Source organism: Typha latifolia, chromosome 4, assembly GCF_019914945.1.
Source record: "Typha latifolia isolate L0001 chromosome 4, TyphaL0001v2, whole genome shotgun sequence".
NCBI lineage: Eukaryota > Viridiplantae > Streptophyta > Magnoliopsida > Poales > Typhaceae > Typha > Typha latifolia.
In genome coordinates, this window is record NC_133089.1 from 12,664,979 (window position 1) to 12,683,454 (window position 18,476).

At 38.5% G+C, this 18,476-nt stretch overlaps 1 protein-coding gene across 2 annotated transcripts in view; it reads left to right on the forward strand.

Annotated features, from left to right (window-relative positions):
- Nucleotides 1-15,246, forward strand: part of LOC140786341 (probable serine/threonine protein kinase IREH1) — a 45,298-nt gene extending 30,052 nt beyond the window's left edge. The window contains exons 12-18 of one of the 2 annotated variants that reach the window (XR_012108598.1): nucleotides 3,187-3,275; nucleotides 3,625-3,676; nucleotides 3,787-3,843; nucleotides 3,929-4,102; nucleotides 4,310-4,387; nucleotides 14,600-14,761; nucleotides 14,839-15,246. Coding sequence is in view for 1 of the 2 variants with exons in the window: in XM_073134677.1 (XP_072990778.1) it covers nucleotides 3,187-3,275; nucleotides 3,625-3,676; nucleotides 3,787-3,843; nucleotides 3,929-4,102; nucleotides 4,310-4,387; nucleotides 12,437-12,457 (471 nt within the window). In the remaining variant the exon portion in view is untranslated. Of the gene's footprint in view, nucleotides 1-3,186; nucleotides 3,276-3,624; nucleotides 3,677-3,786; nucleotides 3,844-3,928; nucleotides 4,103-4,309; nucleotides 4,388-12,436; nucleotides 12,473-14,599; nucleotides 14,762-14,838 lie in introns of those variants that run through there. The other variant, XM_073134677.1, reaches the window with a different exon arrangement.
- The last annotated feature ends 3,230 nt before the right edge of the window (nucleotides 15,247-18,476 follow it).

Consider the following 18,476-nt stretch of genomic DNA (forward strand, 5'->3'; position numbering starts at 1 on the left):
ACCAACCGCTGCTGGCCAGACAGCGGCCAGCCTCTTGTCGGCGGCTCGGCTCTGACGAGCCCGAGCTTAGGCAAGAGAGAGAGAGAGAGAGAGAGAGAGAGAGAGAGAGGCGGTTGGGGGGGGGTTGGCGGTGGCTGCGGTCGCGCTGGGGCCCGCCGCGGCCAACTGGCCGCAGCTATCCGGCTGCGGCTACGCTAGGGGGTGCATGGCACCCCCATGCTAAGCCCATCTGCATGGGCACGAGGTCGGCTACACTGTGGCCGACCACGTCGTGCCCATGCAGAAATTTTTTTTATTTTTTATTTTTTATTTTTTTTAAGGATAGGTTGTTACATACCGGTCTACTCTTGTGCACCTATTGTAACTGATCTCATAATAGCTAATGCTGATCGAGCACCTGGAAGTCCACCCGACTCAGAATGCAGCCTCAGAAAGTCCACCCAGCTCAAGCCTGCTGACTACCTTCTTAACTCCCAACAAGACTTCACTCTCATTATTGACATTTGTAGAGAATTGAAATCTTGGATTAAGAAAATACTCTGTATAAATTTAAAATTTACAAGCATTCAAGTTTTTAAATATTCATAAATAAAAGTGAATTAGTAAATTGAAACTTAAAACTTAAAAGTATACGTACCAGCAGCGTGTATATCTCTATGTAGTTGTATATTCCATCTAGAATCAATCATCTTCTACCACTTCTTATAATTTTGGCCCACCTTTTTTTATTGATATTTTTGCTATGTCCATTACCTCATATAAGAAACTCATTTTAGATTTGTCATCACTATTTACAAGTCGTAATACTTTAACAAGAGGCCCAAATACTGCGGTGGCAATTGTAATATCATCCCAAAATGTATTTTCAAGAGCCATATTTTTTAAAGTTTCACCTAAAGATTTATATTTAGGTTTCATATTCTTTATTTTTATAGACCACTCTTGTTATGTAAGCATCCGCATAATATTATCCTTGTAGCGCATGATGCTCTCGAAGGTTAAAAAATGAGTGACAAATCTAGTGACGTTGGGTCTGATGATCTTCTTACCACCAGTTATCTGTCTAAGTAAATTAAGAACCCAACCATGGTTATATATAAAATTTATCAACCTCTGACCTTCATGTATGACCATTTCAATTTCAGGATATTTTGCAATATCCTCTAATATTAGATTAATACAATGTGCAACACATGTCGTCTAATATAAATGAGGTCTTTTTATCATAAGTAAATTTCCAACAGCTTTATAATTGACCCTATTATCAGTAATCACTTAGACTACTCTTCTTTCACAAATTTTTTGTACCACCTCATCCATCAACTGAAAAATATAATCTACATTTTTGAAATGAGTAGTAGCATCCACAGACTTCAAAAATATTGTCCCCATGCTCGAATACACTAAGAAATTAATTATATTTCTTCTGTTTTATGTACTCCACCCATCATATATCAGTGTATAACCAAATTTATTCCAATACCATTTAAATGTCTTAATGTAAGTATGAAGATCCGATACTTGGGGATTGTTCTATTTGAAAAGGACGTCTAGGCTATCACAAAGAGTTGACATGCGCCTTTCACTTTCGTCTTGGAGATAGGAATCCTGTGAGCCGATCCATATTTGCATTTTGAGAGTATAGAGTGAGGATGAAAGAGCCAATGGGGTCTATAGTAGGGGGAATCTCTCTTTTGGAGGAGGTGGGACTTTTCCTTAGAGCTTCCTGCTATTAAGGAGACGAAAAGCTAAAAACTATCTCCCATTAGCGGTTTACACACGATACCATCCTTATAGTTTTTAGTTTTCAGTTCATCAAAGGGGTGGAAGTTCATTCTATAATGATGTTGATGCTATGTCGACAATAATACTCGTTTTATTCCCTGCTTCATTCAATAGAGCTTATTTCATCAAAGAATGTTGAAAAAGCAAAGACCACGGCTTTAAAGCTGCATCTCTTTCTTTTGGAGACCGACTTGATAATGGTGCTTGCTGCCCTGCGGCTTGCCGACTGTTTGCTTACAGCTGAAACCTGCCTGCTTGAAGAATGACAACTGAGCAATCAGAGCATTACCGTCTACCCAGTTGTCATCATCGTGTAAGAGGTCGTTGAAGGAAGAGTTGGGCTCAAATCCCCATCCATCATTTTTCTTTTTCAGAGCATCACCGTCTGCCTAGAAGAAGACTGTGAATAGATGGGTCAACAGGCTCATCTACCTCTGAGTCAAGATATTTAGTAGCAATATTGTTTGAACTAGAAGGCGGAATACTAGGCCCTGCTGATTGTATAGCATCCACCATAGTGTGATAATAAGGACTATTAGCTACATTGAAAGGAATATGGTTGTAATAGAAAAATTTAGAGATAGCCCTATCAATGTGTTTATTTGCATTTTTAATTCCTTTGAGAGCTGTCTTGATAGAAGTCTGTCTACGACTCTTTTTTTTTTCTAAAGATATATATCCATTAGTCCAATATTTTTAGACTTTGCTGTAACACCAAGAGTATTAGGGGTAGAACTACTGGCCCCATATTCTCTTTCTCCCTGTATATTCATTGATCTAGATCTTTAAAAGTTACCACCTGTGCTTATCTCTTCCTCTCTTCTATACATATTTCTGCTCTCTTTAATTGCCCTCCTCATCTGTCTCTCCTCATCCTCTCCCACTCTGTTCACTGCTATCATCATAAATCTGTATAAGATTATGCAACAATTCTTCACGAACCATTGACTCTCTCTGTTGTGTAGATTATTTATCCTTCTTTTTGCTAATTAGATGAGCCAACATTTGCTTTCTAATTTCTAAGGACACTTGAGTGCAAGCTGCTATATTTCTTTGCGTTGTAGCTAAATATTATTTCAAACGGTTGACATCACCACTTTTTTTTTCTACACTAGTTGCATTTAACACGTTTTTTATCTTGCTCAATAGTGCTGCAATGTTGCCATCCAATGTCGGTATCATATGACTTCTCTTTTGGAGCCATTGATATTTTAACTTTGTAACTAAAAAACATAAACAAAAATTAAAATAAAATATAAAATAATTTAAAATTTACAAAAATTAAAATATAAAACCCTCTCCATTGCTATCAGCACAGTTCTTCTGCAATGTTATTTTTTTCCTTGCTCACCATATATTTTGACAAAGCAATTTTCATTTCACTGGTCCTTGTTCTTGTAGACAATTTTTGACAACATTCTGAATCGTAAAATACCTTGGCCCCGAGTACCTGAAGAGATGAGTTTTGAAGCTCAAGATCTAATTGACAAGTAAGATATCATTCCGCTTATGTGATCTCATTTTTAAGACATTGTTACCTACCATCATTGCTCTGAACTTCTCTATGCTGTCATCATGTTTTTGCTTACTTTTAAGTATCACTTGGGGTAATACAAAATATATATTTTCCTGGAGTACGTCCTATTTTCCTGAAGTTACATCCATGATCCAAAAATGTAGAGAATAAAATATTACTTTTGTTGATGATTAATCAAACTTTTGATATAAATCTAGCATCATACAAAATTTAAACTGGTACTTAATTCCAGCCTTTGATCATAAAGTGAGGTCCTAGATTAGCTTTATGTTGATTAATTTGTTGCTATCAACTTCCTCCAGATTGTTGACAGAAGATCCTCATCAAAGGCTTGGAGCACAAGGTGCATCAGAGGTATGCTGCTGCTACAAACTTGATAGATCTGCATTAATACTTCTGTCAAATACATGCTGGACATTGTTATACTCACATTATATTGATATTCTAAAATCTGTATATTTCAGGTGAAACAACACATGTTTTTTAAAAATATTAACTGGGATACTCTTGCCAGGCAGAAGGTGTTGACATTGACTTTTTTTCTCTAGAGATTTTCTTGTTTACCTGTCTTGTAACTTGAAAAGGTCCTTGCCTCTGCTTTTGCAGGCTGCTTTTGTTCCCTCTTCGGATAGTGTACTTGATACCAGCTACTTTACTAGCCGATATTCTTGGAATCCATCTGATGAACACATATATGAAGCCAGTGAATTCGAGGATTCTAGTGAAAGTGGAAGCATTAGCAGAAGCAGTAGTTGTCTAAGCAATCGCCATGATGAAGTGGTATGTATGATAATTTGATCATTATTTGACCAAATGATTTCTTCTATGATCTACGAGAATATCTGGACAAATTAAATCGAATCTGAACACATATACTTCTAATGCATTAGGGATAAATTTTGTCATTATTTCATTCATTCTCTTTTTTTTTAATTTTTTCTGTTGAAAAGTATGCTAAGTTCCTTTATTGCATCTCATGGTAAATAGGGGGACGAGTGTGATGGTCTTGCTGATTTTGAAGCTGACTCATCTGTTAATTACTCATTCAGTAACTTTTCATTCAAGGTAAAATTGCAACTAAATGATTCTAGCTCTTTTCCTTCATTTTTTTCTTTTATTCTCAATTGGAGCCATTATCTTTTATGCTTAAATATTATACGAAGCATTATATTTCCAAGATTATATGTAATGTGGTTAGATTTTGAAGCACTAACTGTTAAGACATACTTGACAAGAGCACTTCCCTCCTAGTATGTTACAAATGATGTATTTTAAAAGAAATATGAGTTCTGTCAGTATCGGGTGTCACTGTTATATGGTTCTCAGCGATTGCTTGTTGCACTTATGTGATAGTCCACATAACTGTAAATGCCCATAAAGTCATCAATGAGGTAAGAAAGTGGCTTGTAGTATATTTCCATAAAAGTTGCCAATGAGGTGCATCTAGATGGATTCATCAAAGTGATCAAACTAAGTGATCCTAAAGATATTTAATATCGTTTTACTAGTCATTGCTCTTGTCCAATTGAATTGATAGGATTTCTTGTTGATGGATATTATTTGAGCTAATATATTTAGAACCTCATAGATAGAGGCCAACTGTTCTTATCACCAATTTATTGAAGAATAATTAAGTCATGGATGGCCGTGCTGACTACGGGCCAGCACGTGTTGCAAGAAAGGGAGAGAAAAAGAGCAGTGAGATTACTCACCTTCTTCACTCTTTGACCTCGTCGTCGCCGCTCGCAGCCATCGTTGCCTGTAGTTCGCTGTTGGAGAGCTCCGTTGCATCACATTCCATGCGGATTCCCTAGTCCTAGCTTGTGGAGGAAGAAGACCTTGGGCTAGGGCTAGAGCATCCGTGTGGAATGCAATGATGCCTTCATCAACGGAGCTCTTCGGCACGCGAACGACAGGCGACGGAATTTCGACGACGAGCGGATCATCGCTAGGAGGGGTGCCGTATGGCACCCCCCTTGTGCCACGTGTCAGTACGCCGCTGACACGGCCATCGTTGAATTAAGTAATTAAATAATGTGTAGAAAAATCTTAAAAAACAACATAAGTGTCTTTTATAAAAACAATATATGCATATTTTGGAATAAGAACTTATTTTTCAATTATATATATATATAGGACATGAACTTTACCTATGTAATTATTAGTAGCAGACTAGACTTGTATGTGACTTCAATATTAAAGCACAACAAACAAATAACTAAATCAATAATGAGTAAAAACGTACTTTTAGTATAACTTATGTAAGATCATATTAAAGTTGAGGATTGCAGTGCTGGTCAGTGATCGGCATGGCACGTGCTGTGGTAGTTGTCGGCCATGCTGCACAAATCGATGATCCACCCCCAACCCCATGCAAGAGAGGGAAAGAAAAAGCAGAGGGGGAAGGAGAGAGAGATTATTTATTTTGCCGCCTCACACTTGCCCTCATCGTTGTCCTCGCCGTCACATTTCTCTCCATCTCTTGTGTGCCCTAGGTGAGATTCACTACTTAAGCTAGATTTGCTTTGCAGATCCTTTTAATTCTAACTTTATTTGCCATAATCTTCTTCATTCTCGCCTAGGGCATGCGTGCGCTAAAGAGAAAAGCAATGGTGATGGCAACGACAACGGCAATAGCTTCACAGCGACGCTCTCCACCGTAGAGAGGAGCGCGATGATGACGCTCTCCACATGAGAGGGGTGCTGTATGGCACTATTGTGCCACATGATAGTATTGTCGTGGCACAACAATCTCTGATTAAAGTCATTAATATATATTCAAATATCTATTATTTTCTCAAAGAGATAGAAGAGCAACCCGAAGAACAAGAGGCAGTGATGTCCTTTTTTATGCAGTGTTAAATAGTATTTTCTATATGATAGATATTTTAATTAGGCTATCTAGATTTATATTGGAGCCAAAATACTCTTATAGTAAGAATAAATAGGTTAATATTAAAGAAAGATAAATTACCATACTAGTTTTCAAAATAACTAGCTAGATTCCATGGTCCGGTAGTTTAGATGTTGGGTTGCACAGCTTAGCTGGTTCATTTCCTTCTCGATTTAGTAATTAAATTGAATCCGACTAACTATTAGTTCACCAATTCACTAGACTGATTACTTGGCTCGGTTCGATTTTGGTAATACCTATCAGGACTATGATGGGAGATAAATCTCAAGGTTCTTGATTATGATACGGATTGGATATGACCAACTCGCGTCAAATTGAGTTATTTTTTATTTTGATAAAAATAAAAAATTCTGGCTGGTGCGTTCAAACGCTATAAAGGGTCGGTTAAATACCTGCACAACTTTCGCACATACAGGGCACTATTTTTACAAGATCCATGACTCGGTGCGCCTCCGCAATGACATCAACCACAAGATCCATGGCAGCACAAAAAATAGAAGAATGGGAGACATTCATATGCGCAAGAGAAAGGAACTCTACGCTTCCACCTATAGACACTCAAGAGCAAGAGGACCACGCACACACAGTGCTACCTCCAACCTCCATCATCGACCCAAGCATGGAGATGCTATCAAGGTCCATTGGGATTTGGGACATACCTTCTCCACTATTCTTGCCCAAATCATCGAAATTTGTGTCAAACAATCGCACAACAAAATGCCAGTTTGTTATGGGCGATCCGAGAAAGGTCGATACAAGGACATGAGATACTCAGATGTTTCACACCTAAACCCCCCATGATGATCCCACCAGTCGGCCAAGGACAAGAAAGAGAGACCACGCCCGAGCCGAGGCTAGGTAGGCCTCGTTGGCGATCGCGGTTTAGAGAGGAAGATGATGATGATCCCTGGATTAAGAGAGATGATGAGGATGATCAAGAAGTCGATAAAGGACGTCAGAGGAATCATATATGGCTAGAAGAGCACCTTCCTCCGATTAGGGTTAGAGCAAAATTCAAACCAACTGCGAGATCGGCATCCGTGGGCGCATCATCCGATTGGAGTTTCCAAAATTTCGTGGTGGATATTCAGTTGATTGACTATATTGTGCCGAACAATTTTTTGTTTTCCAAGGCACGGAGGAGGACCAAAAGGTTCTCACATCCTTCCATCTCAAGGATGTGGCTTTACGGTGGTTTTGGTTGACTACCACTCATAGGCCGATTAAAACTTGGGTGGAATTTCACCGGTTATTCTAACAAGAGGAATTTGAGGCAGTGAAGAGGTCCAGAAGGCGATAGCGAGAGCTTATCAAGAGGAATTTGAGCTAGTGTCCAGTCGGTGCATTTCACCATGGTTGGATATTCTACTTAAATCCATATTTATTGCCAGCTTGTGGAGGACATTCAAGTCGACATACGAGCACTATGACCTATGGATATAAGGCAAGCCATAGAGGGTGCTATGCTCATGGAAGACAAATATCGAGCACTTAGATAGCACTCAAGACAACCATGGAACAGCAAGCCACAACCGAAGTCAACGCATGCCCCGGTAGCTCGGGATACCTGCCTTGGGCTTCTTCAGGTGCAGTAGGACAGGGACCACCATATCGCACTTCCATTGATGTGAAGACAGCCTCTAGGCCATCTATGCATACTCTAACGCCTACCCAGGTGTAGGAGCGAAGGGCCAAAGAGTTATGCTTAAGGTGCAATGAAAAGTTCACTTCGAGGCACTGTTGTGCGCAGCAAATTGGTTCGGTGATGTTTATCGATGGTGAGGCTGAGAAGGATATATATGAGGGCGAGGTCACTCTTGATGACGAGCATAAGGATGAGCAACAACTAGTGGTCGAGGAGACTGATTCAGAGGAGATACAAGCGGGCATCTCATTGCATGCCTACTCTAGAGTCGCTACATCGCCAAAGACTTTACGGGTGGATGGCATCATTATGAAGCATACTGCACATATCCTCCTTGACACAAGGAGTATGCACAATTTCCTAGATGAGTGGCTTGTTCAAAAGATGAGCTCCTTTCTAAACCAGACAATAGGCTTTGATGTCACTATTAGCGATGGGACAACGCTTAGAGTTGATAAAATTTGTAGTGCTACTTAGGTGTGAGTCTAGGGACACATTTTTTATGGACTTGTATCCCATTGCACTTCGTGGAGCAGATGTCCTTTTCGGGACATAGTGGCTACAGAGCTTGGAACTAGTCAAGTTCAACTTTGGAGAGATGTGCCTTACCTTTAGGTACAATTGTAGGAGGGTTCGACTTGATGACATTCGGCTGCACTAGGGAGCTACTATGCGACTGCTATTTGGCTTGCTGAGCATCGCAAATCCAACTTATTTGATGCAGCTAGATCCCACTGAGCCCAGTGAGACACATGAGCCAAGTATAGCTGATGATTTAGCTCATATCTTGCAAGAGTTTTTGGTCTTATTTGACGAGCCGAAAGGGCACATGAGGCGGACCATCGCATAGATCATGCCGGACGTTGGACCAGTGAATATGAGGCCCTATCGCTACCCTCATATTCAGGAGATCTCTAGACTGGTGATAGATATGCTGGACCAGGGAATTATACAACCTAGTCGGACTGCATATTTCCACCCTTACTGTTGGTGAGGAAGAAAGGCGAAAGTTGACGATTCTGTGTAGTCTACCGGATGCTGAACTCAATCATTGTCAAGGATCGATACTCCATTCCTGTAATTGAGGAGTTATTAGATGAGTTGATGGCGCTTCCTTTTTTAGCAAACTTGATTTGAGGGCCGGATACCACCAAATCCGACTGCACTCGAATGATGTTCACAAAACGGCATTTTGGACAAATGATGGCCACTATGAGTTTTGGGTTATGCTTTGGTCTGACAAATGCACCGGCAACATTTCAGGGCTTGATAAACGATATCTTTCGTCCCTTGCTTCATCAGTATGTGTATGCATTTTTCGATGATATTCTTATCTATAGCAAATCTTGGGATGATCATTTGCAGCACTTGAAAGATGCTGAATTTGCAGATAGCATAGCCGTCGACCCCGAGAAGATATGTGACATGGTGGAGTGGTTGAAACCAAAGAATGCCCATGAATTGCGGGGTTTTCTCGGTTTGATGGGGTACTATCATTGCTTTGTTGCTGGATATGGGAAGATAGCTACTCTGTTGAGGAATGATGGATTCTTATGGGGAGAAAAGGCAATGACGGCATTTAAGGAGCTCAAATTAGCCATGACCATAACCCTTGTTCTTGCCTTGTCGGAATTCTCTAAACAATTTGTCATTGAGTGACGTATCGGGGGCTGGAATAGGAGTGGTGCTAATGCAAGAAGGAAGATCAGTGGCATATTTAAGCAAAGCTTTGTCGAAGAGATCAAGACAATTGTCCACCTATGAGTGGGAGATGTTGGCGATACTTTACGCGATCACCAAGTGACATCCTTATCTCATTGGATGACGCTTTGATCCGTATGGACCAGCAGAGCCTTCCGTATTTCTTAGGGCAACGAATACACACTCCCACGCAACAGAGATAGGTATCTAAGTTAATGAGATATGACTATGAGATGGTGTACAAGAAGGGGATCGAAAATTAGGCTGTTGATGCTCTATCACGTAATTCGGCGCCGGCCGAGCTTGCAGCGTTCTCCGCTCCTACATTTCCCTTCTTGGAGGACTTAAGGCATACAGGTATAGTTGACCAAGGTTATTTCGAGCTATTAGGAGATCATGGCTGACCCGACACGACATCCATAGTTTGAGGCGTGCGATGGGTAGATTTTGGATTGTGGGTGCATCACGTGCCTGCGGACTTAGATGTGCATCGTTGGCTGTTGGAGCACTTCCACGACACTCTAATAGTGGGCCACGAAGCGGTGTTGATGACCTACAAGTAGCTTTCCCAAAGCTATACCTAGATAAGAATGAAGGCAGATGTCAAAGAGTGTCAAATCTGTCAACAAGTGAGGGCTACTCGAGGTTCGGGGTTATTCAGTTGTTTTCATGGTTGTCAACAGAATGAGCAAGTATGCTCATTTTTCAGCTCTAGCACATTCATTTTCAGCAAGGGCTGTTGTTGAATTGTTTGTGAAGGATGTAGCAAAGCTTCACAGGATGCTGAGGACGATCGTCTCCGATAAGGACCGCATCTTCATCTGTGATTTTTGAGCGAAGTTCTTCAAATTGCAGGGGACACGGTTGACACTTAGTTCGGCCTATCATCTACAAATAGACAACCAAATCAAGGTAATCAATCAAGACATTGAGCAGTATTTGAGATACTTTGTGGCGTATCAACCGAGAAAGTGGTTGCGATATTTACCTTGGGTGAAGTGGTCCTATAATACCACCTAACCAAAGTATTCAGATGATTCAATTTGAAGCGATATATGGACAGATTGCTCTCGTGCTACATACATATGATCGGTTGGCAGCCGCAAAGAGATGGACTTGGAGCTTATGGACCGCAATGAGACATTGAGCCGACTCCGTAAGCACATCGCTACAACTCAAAGTCGAATGAAACAAGTCTCTGACCGGGGACATGGCGAGCGTGAGTTTGCAATAGGTGATTTGGTATTTGTACGGGCGCGGCCATATCGTCAAGTGATCTTACATCCCATGCAAAACTAGAAGTTGTCATATCAGTACTTTGGTCCATACAAGGTGTTGGAGCATATTGAACCCGTAGCTTATTGCTTGGAGTTAATTGAAGGGACACATGTACATTCGATTCTCGATGTGTTAGTTCTGAAGGGAAGGATTGGACCAGATTTAACCATAAGGACTATCTTGGCAGAGCCAGCTGAAGATCATAAGATGGATGAGCCAGTGCGAGTCCTAGCCAATCGGCGATGTTGATACGACGGGCAAATGAAGATGGAGGTTCTAGGAGAGTGGCTAGGACGACCTATAGATTAAGCTACGTGGGAGTTGGAGGACGACTTGATGGACTGTTTTCCTCACTTTGCACCTTGAGGACAAAGTAAGGGAAGCATGGTGAATTGTTGCTGTTCTTGATTATTATACGGATTGGGTATAACCAGCCTGCCTCGAATTGGATTATTTTTTATAAAAAGAAAAAAATTTGGCTGGTGCATTTGAACGCCAGGAAGGATCGTTCGAACAACCAGACAGCGTTCGCACATACAAAGTACTATTTTTTACTGTTCAAACACGATCACGGGGCGTTCTATCGCCTACAAAGCGTTCGCACATACAGAGTATTGTTTTTGGTCGTTTGAACGTGATCAAGGGCGTTCAAATGATCGTTGGTTAAGTTGTTTAGTGTTAGGGTTTATTTATGGTTTTTGGACAATTGGCTAGCCTCCAAATATGTGACATAGCAGTCACTTTGAGATTTTGATTATTGGATCATTTGTTTTGCATCTAGGTTTGAGCTGATCTTCTCCCTTCTCCTTCCTCTTTCTTGGTATCCACCCCGATCTTCCTTCCATGGCCGAGGTTAACCCTTAGTCGCATCTCCCTCCTCACTTTAACGATAATATTTTAAATTTTATTTTGGAGATACCTAAGTGCACCTCTCTTGCCCTTATAAACTCCTCCTTTCACCACCTCAAAGGCCTCTCCACTCTCATGTTTCCACAAAGTTCTATCTTATCCATGCCCCATTGTAGTTTCAGTTTCCTGTTGTTTTTGCAATACAATCACTTCCCAGTACTTCAAATTCCTCTAACTAATTTTACATGATCAAATTTATTCAATGGAAAATGTTTAGGGTCCTTTGTATCTTTTAAATGCTATTGACGTATAAGATGTACCATGTGACAGTGGTATGCCTAACTAAATGGCTTCATTAATAACCACCAACTTATGCACATATTATGTTTTTACACTTATCACATAGGACATCCTTCAAATCAGTAGAATTTAAAAGAGTACTACAAAGGACCCGTGTCACCACTCTTATTTGAATTTAGCAAGCCTAAGCTCATGGATGGTACTGTCTAGAGAAAGTTCCAAACCATGAAACTGTAGAATGCTTTCCCATTCTCTCTACACATTAAACAAGTAAATTTCTCCTACATAACAGTCCACTCATATACTGAAGCTATGTTTTCACCAAAATATATCTCATTTTCTTAACTGTCCTGGAAATCTTCGAATGTTTTTTCCTATTGATCTCATGTCTTAAATTCTTAATTGTCTCTCATAATTCTCTGAGCAGTCGAGATCTCCAAGTTTCTAGATCCACCTGCAATTTCTCGCTTAGTTAACCGACGTGCACTGAACCATTGACAACTTCTACTCAAACGACATATCTTAATCATTTCAAGGTAGGCATGCTATCGTGCGATAATCCTTGACTATAATTCCCCAGTTCCTGTTGGATTATAGTATAAGTGATAACCAATGTGTCAACTTGATATTGTAGTAAAATTCATGATGATTTAAGAGATTGAATGGTAACCTATTCTGATGTCCTCTTTGGTGATGTATTCACTATTGCTGTGTGACTATTTCTATGTGCATCGTTAAATCAAACTATTATTTTAATGCAACCTCACTCTTTCACTGATCAACATATTTTTAAGTATGTCCATTAGAACTTTTATATGGGATGTAGTGAGCAACTGATACATAATAGCTTAGTCTTTATTCAGAATCTTCTCACCAAGCATTTCATTGTTGCAACGAGGTAAAGTATATTTTATATAGGTGCTTTGCCTGCTGCTGATACTTGTAGGATTCATTGCCTACTAGAGTTCCATGGTATAGGCTTATAAATTTTTTTCTAATTACTTATTTGCTTGTAGGGAGCCTTCCGGTTGTTATCTTTACTTTCTCTTATTAGTTTCCTTAAATTTACTTTGATTCCTTGCTTTTGTATTAAAAGAACACTTTTGAAGGAAAAATCTAGGAAATACGGATACACTGAGACACTCGCTACATCCATATCGGATGTGATACTTGTCGGATACTTCCAGATACATATTGGGAACTTCCGTAAAGTATTTAACCTATTCAAAATAAATGTTGTGGTTTTGTGGATACTTCCTAGATACTTTTTGGATACTTCTGAAATTTCTATCAATATGAGTCAAATTGAAGGGAGCTATTACCTTTCATTTCTCATCAAATCTAGAAGGTTTTGTTTTTGAAAAGATTGAGTTCTCTTGTTTAGTATATGATCTATATTAGGATAGCATGTTACAGTTAGTCAATTTCTTCTGATTTATAGATTAAATTCACTTGTTTATCTTACATCTTAGCTAGTAATATATGATGTAATATAGTAGGCCTTTGTTACGAATAGTAGTTCTTTTAATGGATAAATTGGAGGCTTTCTTATATAAACTATCATACATGACAATAATATGTAATTCCTCAATTAAGAAAATGCAAGTGTACAAACTCACTAATATATACGTGTAGACATACATGTTTGCATATATGAGCTATGTATGTTTAGTGTATCATTTCATTATTTTTTGAGATTTGTCATATATATGTATTTGTTTTGTATCGGTATCCCGTATTCGTTCCATGCTTCATGGAAGAACATTATAAAAACATGAGGTTTATGACGGTAACAATATAATTGGGCATGTGGTTCTGGCGTTTGGCGGAATTTGTCTTAAACAACATAGTTTAGAAGTACTTCTGACATGCTCAATCTCCTAATCTTTGGTAGCATGTTGGATGTTATAGGAAACATTCATCTGTATGCCTAAAAGATAATATGATTATGAGAATGGATAATTTTCTTAGGCATGTTGTTCTGCAGAATCCATCTTAAGCAATGTAAATTAATTTTTCTTGCATACTTCCTCCAGCTCTAGATCTTTGATGACGTGTGGATACTAAAATGATGCTTCTAATATATCTAGTTACTTTTCGCAATTCAATTTGTTTCTCCCTTTTTTGTTCAATTCTCATTGCTATGAATGAGGTGCAGATCATTTGTCAAATTCTTGACATCACACTGCATCTCTATGTAACATTTGTTTAATTTCGGTCATGTTTCCTAGTTCAAATGAAATTGGAGCTAACAATTATTACTATACATAAGATTTTCTCTTAAGTACTGATTATTGATATAAGCAGATGTAACCTTAATCAGCATCAACATTTTGTATTTGAGAATGAGGATATATACATTTCTATAGTGGTAGAAAGGACAGAAAAATAGCTTCTTATAGTTATCATTTTCATATGTTTAAAAGGAATGCATTGTTTGAAATTGTGAGATGTACCTTGACATTTAGTTATTTTACCTAAAAGTTTGAATTAATATATTAGATTCATTTGTATAGATTATCACAATGTATGACTACAAATGACTGGATTTTCTCAGTGTTGCTCAGACTTTCTTTTTTTTGGTGGTTAGAATCTGTCGCAACTTGCATCAATCAACTACGATTTGCTCAGTAAGGGTTGGAAGGAAGATCTACCACCAAAACCTGAAACTTGAGCATTTTTCGTTGGGTGAATTTTCACATCTGAGCAGGAAGCTTATAACCATTGCTGGTTTCATGTACAGGATGTAAATGTAAGCTGACGACATTTGTTACTTTAGATTAGCATTCTTCCACACTGTAGTAACTGTAGATTGACTCTCGTTTTCAGAGGTAGGAGCTCAAAACTGCATCCAGGATGTGTCTTTGCTCATTTAGGCTACTGCGCCAGCACGTGGAGATGCCTACAGCTTTTGTGGAGACATTTACCTTTTCTTCTCTATTGCATATGATCTGTTATCCCCTAGGTTGGAAGATGCAATTTTTTAGTGACTGATCAGGTTCTTTTTCATCATCAAGCCCTTGCAGGCAGTTGAAATCATGGTCTCTATATCTTATAACACTCCTATTGAGAGATAGAGAGAGTGAGATAGAGCGATAGGGGAAGACTATATATACATATATATATATATATATATATACATATACTTTGACAGATTAGCTCTTGGAATTAGATGGAGAAAATGCTTATCAAGGAAATAGATGAGGTTCAGTTTAATTCATCAGTTCCAGTTTAAAATTTGCTTCTTGTAAATTCTCTGTGAGCTCTACTATTTTCAGTGAGGAATGAACAATTCCAGTGCTCAGTCCGAGTATCTACTAGTAGCTAATCTTCTTAGCTCATGTGACCTCATTGAATATTGTTAAAAAAAAATAAAAAGGAAAACGTATCAGAAATAATAAGATGTGCGCATACATTGATAGTTCTATTATGCCCTGCTATGTGCTTCAGGTTAATTTAAACCTTAGTTCTTGCAAGTAATGTCCAATTCTTCATTTAGAAGAGCATGCTGACTATCTATTTGCAGGAAAAAAAAATCCCTTAGATTCTAGTAATAACAAGATTGAGTTCTTAAAACTGAATGTGTATTTTTTATTAAATATATTTTTCTTTTTATAGTGAAATGTGTATAATTTATACAAAAATGTGCACAAGTGCACAGAAGTAAGTACGGGCAGCAGCTCGTGCTCGGCTCGGCTGAAGCTCAAGCTGAAGCTTAAGCTCAGCTTAGTTTGGCTTGAGCTGTGTCAAGCTTGAGTCTCATTTTAAGGCTCGATTTGAATTTCAAGTCGAGCTCGAGTCTTATTTTAAGGCTCGATTTGTATTTCGAGTCGAACTCGAGCTAGAGCCAGCTTGATATGCTTGGCTTAAGTATAATATTTATTAATACTATATATATTATATATAAATTAACTATTAGATCTTTGAGATTAACCATTGGATCTTTGTACAATAGCTACCATTAGATCTTTATCCAATGGCTACCATTAGATTTTTGATTATACTAATTCTATTCCTAAATCTAAATAAAAATATCTCAACAAAACCTCCCAATATCCTTTTCCCTTCCTCTTCCTCTTCTTCCTCTGCCACCTCCTCCTCCTCCACCTCATTCGGCTTCCTCGTTCTCCATCGACGACAAGCCGCCACTGCAGTCTCCTCTCGGTTGACCTTGCCTTTTCCTCTCATCTTGCCTCCTCATCCGGCCTAGGCAAGATGTTGCCTTCTCCTCTCCATCGGTCTCTTCCTCATTTAGCCTTCTCATCTTCCTCCGGCCTCGGCAAGCTGTCTCGTCTTTTCCTCTCATTCGGCCTCCTCTAGCCTCGGCAAGCCATTGTCCTTGCTGACTCCCTCCTCTAATCAAGCTTGTGGTCAGCTTAGGCTCAACCCAAACTCGATATGGCTCAGCTCAAGTTGAGCCGAGTCGAGCCTAAGTCAGAGCCGGTTCGTTAAGGCTCGGTTCATTTACACGAACCCCTACACAGAAGGGCCTTTTTTTTCCTTTTTTTTCCCCTTTTTTTTGTGCAAATGCCTCGAGTATGCATGGTTACACATTCTATTTGCTAGTGGGTATTAATGCAATACACCATGCCTTCAGGAAGGAAAGATACACACACCTAGCTGTGAGTTCTATTATGAATAAATGTCCCAACTAATTGTATTCCAATCTTTTCAGAGAAACGTTCTTAGGTTACATGGATCGGATATTACACTAAATATTTTTAGATGGGTGATTTTTACTGCATCAAAATTCACTATGAAAAGAGCCCCATCTCCTATGATGTGTATTAATTCTCAAGGCACTTAATCTTTCTTCTTTTTTCCCCCTCTTGTAAGAGTATTAGTTTCTTAGTCTGTGTTAGAGAATTAGATGGTCATGGGAAGAGGTAATGCATCTCTGGCATGACCTCTTGGCTTGGCATTGCTTTGCCTTTGTGTCCTTCACCACCTTCATTTTGCTGAGTCTGCAACTTTCAAGGTTGGAGGTGATGGAGGTTGGGCCTTCAATGTACAGAATTGGCCTGATGGCAAGAGCTTCAAGGCAGGAGATGTGCTTGGTGTAAGATCTTAATTTTACTTCCTTCTTATAATGCAATATTTGATGATTTAACTTTATATTTTCATGGGCGAAAATAGATCGAATACGGATTGTATAGGCAAATCCGTGTGTGTATCCGTATATTGAGACTCATGGATACGGATATCAATTAGATGTATGGTACAATCCTAAAATATTTCTGTACCTGTATACATTTTTCTAACAAAAGAATAATAGGGATTCGGATAGACAAATCTATCGTTTTCGACCCATTTCCAACCCTAATTCTTATCATTCAGTGTCAATCAAACTTGAGCAATAACACTCTACTTTTATACGTGTGTTGCTGTCTAGTTTGCTACTACCAAGCTGAGGAACACAATGTGATTGAGGTTGTTGAGAGAGTGGGTACTACAAGTGCAGCCCTAACCCTAACTCAAAGGTCTTTGCATCTGGGAATGATAAGATCACTCTGGCTAAAGGAAACAATTTCTTTATCTGTGGCATCCCTGGTCACAGTGACGCAGGGATGAAGATTGCAGTGAAGGCAGTATAAGGGCATGCATGGCTATCCACACCTAAGAGGCTAAGACTCGAATAAGTCTAATCTTGTGCCAATAAGATGGATAAATGATTTTTTTATTATTATTATTATTATTATTATTATTATTATTATTATATTATAGTATTATTGTTATTATTTCATATTTTGTAGTTTCTTTTAGAAAGTATATGTTGCGGAGTATGTCAAGTTAACACCCAAGTTTCTTTGTTTGATATTTCTTTCTTTTAATATTTTTTTTCCTTGTATAATATCTACATATTTGAGACAAATACTCAGCTTAAGGCAAACAGTTTGTGAAAGTGAAGCAGATTGTAAAATTTAATCAATACTGTAAGTATGATATGAACACTTCTAGCATTTCGCATCAGCAAGATCAAATCATTTTTATTGCGATGAGATCTCAATGATAATTTATTCAGAATATGAGTCCGTATACTATGAATCTTACAGAAATTATTCTCTCATAGTTTTCTTTCTATGATAGAATTTTTCATATATATATATATATATATATATATATTTATGTTTAGTGAGATCAGATCAGAATGTTTCATCGATATATCATTTAAAAAAAAAAGAATAACTACGTATTATGGCCAAATAAAGAGAAACTGGACAATTAGGCGTCATCCTGCTAGTCAAAGAAATTTATTTCTAATCCCCCTTTAAAGGAGTGAGCTTAATAATACATAACAGCAACATCAACTTGTAGACAGGTACCAACTTAGAGGTTCTCATACATAGATATATAGATATATAGATATATAGATATATATATATATATATATATATATATATATAGATAACTTTAGTACTGCAGAAGACAAATAATACGTCCTTCTAATCATGTTGATAGCAGAGCAG